Source organism: Helicoverpa armigera, chromosome 16, assembly GCF_030705265.1.
Source record: "Helicoverpa armigera isolate CAAS_96S chromosome 16, ASM3070526v1, whole genome shotgun sequence".
Classification (NCBI taxonomy): domain Eukaryota; kingdom Metazoa; phylum Arthropoda; class Insecta; order Lepidoptera; family Noctuidae; genus Helicoverpa; species Helicoverpa armigera.
This window is the reverse complement of record NC_087135.1, coordinates 6,950,566-6,960,674: the sequence shown is the minus strand read 5'-3', so window position 1 is coordinate 6,960,674 and position 10,109 is coordinate 6,950,566. Positions and strand designations below refer to the sequence as shown.

At 38.2% G+C, this 10,109-nt stretch overlaps 1 protein-coding gene across 1 annotated transcript; it reads left to right on the top strand.

Annotated features, from left to right (window-relative positions):
• The first annotated feature begins 830 nt into the window (after positions 1-830).
• Positions 831-9,797, top strand: LOC110378742 (homeobox protein DBX1-B). Its single transcript, XM_064038577.1, has 3 exons — positions 831-1,163; positions 5,471-5,685; positions 9,222-9,797. Exons 1-3 carry the CDS (start codon positions 920-922, stop codon positions 9,372-9,374), a joined length of 612 nt encoding a protein of 203 aa, XP_063894647.1. The 5' UTR covers positions 831-919; the 3' UTR covers positions 9,375-9,797.
• The last annotated feature ends 312 nt before the right edge of the window (positions 9,798-10,109 follow it).

The window sequence follows — 10,109 nt, the reverse complement described above, 5'->3', positions numbered from 1 at the left end:
TTCAAAAACCTACTAGAATAAAACGGCAATTTCATACTTTAACCCCTAATATTTCAACTGTAGGTAACGATTTAATGATTTAGATATAGATCTAGTTGGTTACACCTTCTTCGTTCACCACTTTTCCTACTGTACCTCTGTAACTGTAACCTCTTTGCACATTTGTGCAAAGTAAAGTAGGAAGTCGAAGGCATGATCACCTTTTATGATAGGTATTATTCATTTCGCATTCTGTCCTGTCTGTTTATTCCTTTCGCTCATCCGAGCATCTTTATTTCATTAGTGTGTTGGCAGTTTTTATCTATGCATTTACTTTTTTAAGTTAATAATAAAATAATATTTTTGTTACAGACTTCTTACAATAAATCGATCCGTGAAGAATTTTAGTTTCTAAAGACAGTCATGCTTGAAATATTATTTTAGTACCTAATCGGATTGTGAATAAATGTAAAAGTAGAACCGAAAGCACTTCCATCAAATGGTCGCTCTCGACCAAAATACATTAAAAAGTTTTTCATTGTTTTATTGTCGTTAACAAAAATAAGTTTAGGTAGCCCTAGTCCGGTTAATAGTTTTAAATAACTGTAGGATGTAGTATTATTTTTGAGGAGATCCTATAAACTGAAAAATGACGTAAGTTCCTTGGCAATAAAATGAAATCTAAAGTGCAAAGTCATATAAAACACATAAAGAGGCATTTTATTGTAAACAAGTGCAGTTGTTGGGCACCATCACGATCAGTCAATGCTGGCTCACTCCATAACGCGGCCGCAACGCCCAATATCTATCGACCAATCGGAACGCTCCATTAGCATCGGCACGCCCCCAGCCTGCGCTTGCGCCGATAACAGAGGCGCGACGCTTGTCAGTTTTTCAGTTGCTTTCATAACAGAAGGTTCGTTTGTGGAGTTAAGTGAGAATGACTTCGTTGAATGGTGACGTTACGTCTGTGACGAAGCTGAAGTTTAGTGTGGACAGTATATTGGGGAACAATGATGGTGATCGGGCGAGTGGTGTGACGGAGGTGGGTCGGAGCCAGGAGCCCCCGTGCGCGGGGTGCGTGGCTGCGCTGTACCGCTGCTGCAGGGACGAGCCCCCGCTGCTGCAGCTGCCGTTGCCGCTTCCATACTCGCATTTACATCCAGCGTTGAGGCCTACCACTGGTTCGTTAGTGTTTTTTTTTTTTTTGTGATGTTTGTTGACGGATAACTTTAAAGAACTTAAAGGCTTTGTTACTGGTATTGGTTTGGTAGGCTTATTGACTGAAGAATTAAGAAGACTTTTTGACAGAGCAGATTTCATGTATTGTAAATGTTTATTTAAGTTATAGCTATATTTTTTATCTGTTATATTTTTTTAAGAGTTTTTAAAATGAGTGTTAGATACGATGCCATCTCACTAATTTCTTCTTATTGTTTATTCAAATGAGTTGCAATAAGACGCAATAAAATTAAAAACTTTGTAATAAACACCCATGAAAGTTTTTAGACGAAGATGATATAATATATAAGTATATAAGCTCTTTGCCTCTTTTCAAGGACCTTCTAGACTAGACGAACTTATCCCCTCGAAGTAACACCTTAGTAACATCTTTCTCTACGGATAGCAAATCTAATTTTTTGCATGTAATCGAAACAAAACAAGGAACTCTATTTATTACTTTGAATGAATTTTTGAATATTGGGTATATGAATATTTGATTATGGGAAAATAATACAAAAAGTAGTATTCTCATTATCATTTGAAACTGCATACCTATTTAATTTAAATTAGATCTTCGAAAAAGATTTCCTAGAAATCAATAAAATTTATAACAGATAAATATGTTTTAAACCGACTTCTAGGAAATCTTAATTAAGTATTATCTCATTGTTTTGATCAGTGGAGTTTTATTTTATTCAAAATCATACTTGCATTATTAATTATGTAATTATTGACGAGTTTTATATTGTATCTAATTAATAATTATGTTTTCTAAATAATAAAGCACGTTATTTTGCTACGTTTATGTCTTTTGCTCTATACAATTTTACGTAGTAGATTGAATTGTAGTAGGAAAATAACAATTTTCCTTTCTACTTTATTTCAGGTACCTTCTTACTTATTTACTTTGATGTCGGAAACATTAAAACACCTAACGTATTTTTCCTTACCAATCAAATAGTTAAGTATTGAGTAAAATAGTTCCGTTGATGTCTTTTGCTCTATAAAATTATTTTCATGAAAATAAGTCTGTCTGTCGGCTGTCGCGCTTGCAAGCACAAAACTGCAGATCTGATTACAATGAAACCTAAATAGATAAGTTCCTCTTTCCGGATGCGGGAAGTAGTTCCGTCGGGACTCTGATAGAACAGCGGGAAACAGTAGTTATAAAATAACTTCAACTGTATTGATCCCTGACGGAGTAAAAAATAATTATTAAGAGTTCAATTAACGTGATTTATTTAATTTTTAAGCTTATCTTAAAATAGATAATAGATTTAATTATACCTACCTAATTGTCTAACATAATTGCCTGTGAAAAAGTAAATGAATGTATAATTTGTTAACTTTATGTAACACAAGGATTAACATTTTAAGGCAGATACACCTACTTAATAAAAACCGGGTAAGTATATCTATATTCCATGCACTTACCTATATTAAAAAAGGCCTTTTGTATCACTAGCTTATGCGGTTTCAGCGGTAACCTCTGCACGCACCCGGATGAAAAGTATAGCCTTCCTCGATAAATGGGCTATCTAACACTGAAAGAATTTTTCAAATCGAACTAGTACTTCCTGAGATAGATCAAACAAATAAACTCTTCAGCTTTGTAATATTGGTATAGATTATCACGTAACGAAGTTTACTATTACCTATACATCAGTTATAACGAAAAATATACCATAACCATGGAGTTTCTTGCCCATTCTTCTCCATAGGAAGCTACTTTTGGAATGGCCAACTAGAATCAACCTTATTTATAATTTTTGACGTTCATAAGTGCTTGTAAAGGCCCAAATGAAATAAATGATTTTATTTGATACTAGTTTACCCGCGATATTAGGACCCATTTACATATGTTCAGCAGTGGACGGCAATTGTCTGATATGATGATAATGGATGATTATATTAGTGATTATCAAAGTTTTCTAGCTGAAACCAAAAGACGATTAATATTTTACCTTCAGGAAAAATAGACGGAGAATTAATGACAGAAATAAATCCATTGACCAACACATATCACTTATCACATTTTGTCCAAGTAAAATCCTATAAAAATATATTTTTCATCCCACCATCTCGGAAAGAGTAGTTTTACCCTTTGATAAGCGGCAAAGTGATTTGAACTTAGAACATCGTGTGCAATACTCCATTTGTGACAATCTTGATAAGACTTTTCAAACAAATACATATTAAACAAATAAAATACTGCTTAAAATAATTATTCAATTAATTAAGTAATTTTTATTATTGTTTTTACATAGATTTTTGACCTCGTTTCATTTTTAAACTGAGTTTTCAAATAAGTGAACTTTAATAGGTACTTCTTTTTAATTTGATACTCATATGTGCGCGCCATTTTGTTTTTAAATTTCCTCGATGAGGTGGGATGAAAAGTTACGTGTTGCACTCGAGTGCAAAGATTTTTCACCTTGTGCTCTTTTGATTCCCTCGCTATCGCTCAGGATTCTAATTATTGAAACACTCGCTACGCTCGTGTTTCAATTTTAGAATCCTTCAACTTTGCACTCTTGTATAACAAATAACTATTTCCGTATAACGTTAAAATTCTTTCCGATTTGATCGAACTTGACAGCAGACCTTCCCACATAAAATACTATCTTAGGAAATAAGTCAATCTCATGTAAATTGACAAATATTATTAGTAAAGTCAAAAAAACAACTAAGTATAGTATCAAAGGATAGGTGCTAAGAATCTGGATTTTGCGACTTAACGCAAGCATGCAAAGCTTTACTTCCGAACCACTGTAAATATTTCTTCATATATGCCTCGTGTTTTAAAGAAAATAGTTTACCTTACCCAGCGACGGCCCTAGCCAATGCGAGGCTATGTGCGGCAGGTCTATGCGAGGCCCTTTGTCCTACGTGAAAAGTATGTGTTGCGAGAGTAAGCTGGTGTTTTGATTTAGCTAATAGTCATGTTTGAGGAGAAATGCTCAAGTTAAACAAATTAGTAAAATTTTATTTTTACTACAGTTTATATATGTATAAAGAATCACAAAATTAACAAATATTAAAATGATCTGATGCTTGCGACTTTTCTAAAGACTAAAATCTTTAAAAGCAGAATAATCGAATGAATGAGCAACGTCACCTTCGATCGGAAGAATAGCAAGGGCTGAAAGTCGATCTTGTGTCATCGAATTCCTTGAACATGTTTTAATAATGTTAAGCCTCGAAAAAACTGCTTTTTCAAGCGCCATCTATGTATTGAAAGATTGTGACTTGAGTAGTTCGAACGTCGTAAATTTCTTGTTAATAAAAGGACTTCAAAGCGGCGCTACCTTCTAGCTTCGGCTAAAACACGATGAAAAAAATAACCCAAGGGCAAAGTAAAGCACCCGCGAGCGTAGCGAGCGCAAAAATTTTTCAGCTTTGGGTTACAAAAGTACCTAAACTTGTAAAATAAACAACAGCGCAAGGTGAAGTCTCGAGCGTAGCGAGCGCGAAAATTTAGAAGTTTTGGGTTACTAAAGCACCTAAACTTGTATAATAAACAACAGTGCAAGGTGAAGTCGCGAGCGTAGCGAGCGCGAAAATTTTTGAGTTTTGGGACATAAAAGTAGGTACTCTAATCAAGTTAGAAGGAAAGGTAAAAAGTGTGGGTTGTAGCGCGAGGCCCCCCTGAGCGCGAGGCCCTGTGCGATGGCACAGTTCGCACACCCCTAGGGCCGCCACTGACCTTACCCATTTCTTACAACATGTCTTCTTAGCCGATTATCGGCGACGGCGGATCTCATGTAAGGAGATTAGCCAACTGCGCAGAAGATATATTATAGTGCACAGGCATTTGCGTAGACATAGGTGCACTCACTATTCCTTCACTCTCATAATCCGACACGACCGGAGAGAGATCAGGCGCAACATTTACGTGCTCTCCGATGCACGGGACACTTAAATTAAGGTCGACTGTAAGAGGAAATATCTAATATAAAATGGTTTTCTGATATTTTATCTAAGTTGATATTTATAAGGCGAGATCTTATCATTCGCGGTCAAAACATACCTCAATGCAATTTTGAATGTCTTTGATCAACTCCAAAAGCTCTTTTTAGAGTTTATCGAGTTTTAATTGTAAGAAATTTCGGTGTTTTACACAAAGCTCTCAAAGGATGTAAGCCCACATAAGTAAAGGCTTTATATCTTTCAGTTTAATGGCTTATATCTGTAACGGTTACTTAGGTACATTCACAAAAAACGCTCACATTTGAAGCATTCATTTAACAACCTAATTTATTTCCAGTATACCGCCTCCCCCTCCCATCATCATCACCGCCGCAGCCGTCAGCGCCCCGCTGTGACGTCACATCTAGCGGCAAGAGAAAGCGCTCCTGGTCCCGAGCGGTCTTCAGCAACCTTCAACGCAAAGGCTTGGAGAGGCGGTTCCAGATACAGAAGTATATCACGAAGCCGGATCGGAGACAGCTGGCGGCCACGTTAGGACTTACTGATGCTCAAGTATGATTTTTATTATTTGTTCTGGATAAGTTAAGGATAAGGCTGCCTGTCCACCGAAACGGAGCTAGGCTGCGGAGTGGAGAAACTGAGAAATATTAACCAACCAATAGGATTGCACAAAATCTCCGCTCCTCAATCCTATTGGTTAATATTTCTCAGTTTCTCCACTCCGCAGCCTAGCTCCGCTCCGGTGGACGGGCAGCCTTAGGGGAGCTTTTTGACAGAGCTCGAGCAGAGCAAAATTCGATGGATTTAGGCATAAAATATGCTTAACAGATTGACTATCATATTTTGACTATCTTTCAATTTTGTCGATATGTGAAAAATAAGTCTTTCTTGGTTTCTATAACATACTTGTGCGCATTAATATACTTAAAAGTCATTTATACAACCAACCCAAAGGAAGCACTAATATTAAAAAAAAAAAAAAACTATTATTGAAGGTTTTCATTAAAGGGAAATATTTAGATAGATCGATTTTATACCGGGGCAAAACAAAAAGTTAATAAACTTACAGAAATATAAGCTTTTTGGTTTAATCAAGCAAATTTTAAATTCAACATGTAAAATTGTAAATATTTATGAGAAACATTTTAGCACAAATTAAATCCCGTAGCTATATTGTGTAATAAATCGTCAAATAGGAACAAAAAGTTATAAAACTTTAAGCAAGATTTAATCACCCAAAAAGAGGTTGTCAAGCATAGCGAGCTCCTTGTTGAAAACATCATTGGCTGTTTTTGCTATAAAAAATATTGGAACGCTGTTTATTCGGAAAAAAAGAAATGAAAAAAAAAAGAAACTTTAATGGCATCCTTGTTCCAAAACGGGAGTCGCTGATGTGGGCCGAAAGTCGGCAATATTAAAGTGGAACTGGGCCGGACACGTCAGCCGAATGCATCCGGAAAGATGGGCCACTATCGTCGCTCAGTGGACACCTCAGGATGGACACCGCAGGCGGGGTAGGCCCCGGAAGAGATGGCGTGACGACCTTGACGCCTATTGTCGAGACTGGTGGGCTCGGTCGAAAGATCGAGAAGTGTGGAAGCAAGATGGGGAGGCCTTTGCCCAGCAGTGGGACAGTATGGGCTAAAAATAATAATAATAATAAGCCCCGCAGGGCATCTGAGGCGGATGACGGGGAGTAGCGACCCCGCGGGGCCATATATCCGAGTGCTCCAGGGAGAGTATACTGTCCCCCATCTCCGGCTTGCCGGAGTGAAGCATGACGGGGGATAGGTCTCCCGCCTCTTGGCTTGCCTTCACCGGCCGGTCAGAGTGGAGTCGCTAGAGCAATGCTCGGAGGGTAGGTGCCTCGTGGTAAGTGGCGAGTGGGCCGGTGATGCTGGACCCACAGGGAGCGCGTGATCTGCGTTTAAAGTCCGCCGAGGTATCCTCACCCTTCTCAGCCGCTCATGTACCTGTTGCCCTCTTGTTGCTTTTCAGTGACTGATTCCCGGGGGCCCAGTAAGTGAGTTGGCGAGTCTCCACCTGCCATTTTTACGTGTATTTATTACATTGTTATCGGCAGGTGCCATAGTTCCCGTAGTTTCCCCATTCCTAGTCCATTAGCATCCCATCACAATAGCCCAAGTAGTTTTCATCCATAGTTAGCAATAGTTTAGCACAGAACCGGGGATTGTCCTTGGGTACATTTCTATAGTGTATACAGGGATAATCGTCGGTTTTGTGTCACCATTTCATTAAAGTTGTCTCAAAAGGGCTTCAGCGTGTTGGCTTCGGCCCCACGTTCGCCTCCCAAAAATCCGGGACTCTATAGTCCCGAGGTCTGGTAGAGACATACAAGATAATAATAATAACCCTGTTGCCCTCTTGTTGCTTTTCAGTGACTGATTCCCGGGGGCCCAGTAAGTGAGTTGGCGAGTCTCCACCTGCCATTTTAACATGTATTTAATACATTGTCATCGGCAGGTGCCATAGTTCCCGTAGTTACCCCATTCCTAGTCCATTAGCATCCCATCACAATAGCCCAAGTAGTTTTCATCCATAGTTAGCAATAGTTTAGCACAGAACCGGGGATTGTCCTTGGGTACATTTCTATAGTGTATACAGGGATAATCGTCGGTTTTGTGTCACCATTTCATTAAAGTTGTCTCAAAAGGGCTTCAGCGTGTTGGCTTCGGCCCCACGTTCGCCTCCCAAAAATCCGGGACTCTATAGTCCCGAGGTCTGGAAGAGACATACATTTATAATAATAATAATGGCATCCTTCACTAATTTTGATGAAGATCGGCCAGTAAAGAAAGTTTTCATCGATTTTATATTTAAAAGAGGTTGTAAAGATAGGTATAGTCACTATTATAAATATGATTTTACATTCCTATTTTTTTTACGAAAAGGTTGATTTTCTTAGGCAGGTTAGATAACATATTTGTTTTTAAATGTGCTTTACCCTCAAATTTTTTAACAAAACACGCGTACTGCGAACTATTTAGTTCAGCCTGAAGCTTTTATCAATGAAATAGCTTCCGCCAGAGGAATCACTCGCGTCCCGCTCACGTAGGATATGTTTCGCGCACCCGGTAAAAAGTAGCATTTTGCTTTCCACATGTTTATTGAGGAAGCTTGGCTATCAAACACTGAATTGTACATTGACGAAATCGAAAATCTTTTGCCCGAAACTTTAATTAATAATTTAGCTACAATTATAATGGTTATAGGTACTATTGATAGGTACATATCCCTTGGGAAGTAGTTTCCACGGGACGAAGGTAAGTAAAACCAAGAGAAACATCATATAATTATACCTATCTAGTTTTTACTTACACGGAAAGTGGGATCCAAGGGTTTTTCTACCCATTTGAAGCTCCAGCAACTTCATTGATTAGAAATACCGCCAACTGCAGCCCCTGGACCGTTCACGATTAAGCTGTCCATATCGTTACAAAACATTTGAATTCGGATATGGTTTTTGACAATGTATCGCCAAGGGCTAAGCGGGTGGGTAGCGCCGAGCGGTGGCTTCGCGCTAATAAAGCGCTACGTAATTATTTCATTGACTGTAGCCTGAAAACAACGAAACCACTTTGAGACAAAGGATCGGAGATGCCCATATAACAAACCAACCACAAATTATACTCAGTTAAAACTGAGGATGATACTGTTTATTACTATAATGATTAATCTGAACGCGTAAAGATACTTTCTGAGAGGCCCTGAGTGAGGGACCTAGTATTGAAGCCGTCGGCGGACATGTCTTCCGAAGCTAACCGTACCTAGCCGTGCTAGGCAGGCCCTGGTAACATGTAACATGTAGGTAACCTATTACCCAAAAGATCCCAGTAACGAACGCCAGCTGTTTTAGTCTACTTTCTTCTTTTTTATCCAGCAATAAAGTTTGTGGGACTGTAGGGGATACCTATCTCTGGACCTTTTGAACAGATTTTAGTAATTCTTTCCACAATTTAGAAAACTATGAGTCGAGTTTCGCAGGCTATAAAAAAAATATCCGCGACGCACGCGCGGTTACCTACATCCTCTTCTGCCATAATCTTGAATTGTATTATTGTTCACAGGTAAAAGTGTGGTTTCAAAACCGTCGCATGAAATGGCGGCACACGAAAGAAGGTCGAGGTGGTATAGCAGGCACTACGGGCTTACCTGGACGAGACCCAGATTCCACCAATGATGACAATGAAGATATTGACGTGGACACACTCAGTGATTAGCTGGAACTAAGGACTGAAGAGTTTTAATTGGAAATATTTTATGAATCAGTCTCATGAGATTTCTGTCCTCACTCGAACCAGCGTCGCTGCGTCTGTAAGAGGTTATGAAAAGTCTCTTTGCCAGTGGAACAAATCCTTAACATATAAGATATGATGAAGGGTATGAAACAATGTTATCTGAGTAAGGTGTTTTGTGCGAACGTTTCATGGAAGATTCAGTCGCATCAAGTAAGTATGTACTACGTGGGACACGGTGGTATAACTATAGTTTATAGATATCCCATCGGTAAATATAATAGTGTTTCTTGACTATTTTTACGATAAGAAATACTCATTGTTACGATCCTTTCTCTATAACAATATCTATAAGGCACTTAATGAATTAAGTACAAGCAAGAATGTTCAATATCGAAATGATATTTTAGCCCGAGAAACTTTAACTGTAGGTTTACATTTACAATACATAAGACAAAGTGTAAGATTACTATGATATCAGATTCTTATTTTTATATTAGACTTTAAATAATTTATTTTTATACTAAATCACAAATGAATATGTATTGGTACGAATAAATATTTATTCTACTCCTTGTTTCTTTGATCCAGAAAATAATAACTGAATACGATAATGAAAACGGTAGTGGAATGCCAGCACTCTTGCAATCTGTACTGATATTACAAATAGGATTTTTTCGTTTGTTTGGACCCCTAGGATTCCGAAACTACTGAACCGAT

Bases quoted from the DNA above. Each gene is read 5' to 3' on its own strand.
- LOC110378742 (XM_064038577.1), top strand. From the start codon at position 920: ATGACTTCGTTGAATGGTGACGTTACGTCTGTGACGAAGCTGAAGTTT. The intron at 1,164-5,470 runs GTTCGTTAGTGT...ATTTATTTCCAG, and splicing joins AGCGTTGAGGCCTACCACTG to TATACCGCCTCCCCCTCCCA. The intron at 5,686-9,221 runs GTATGATTTTTA...TATTGTTCACAG, and splicing joins TAGGACTTACTGATGCTCAA to GTAAAAGTGTGGTTTCAAAA.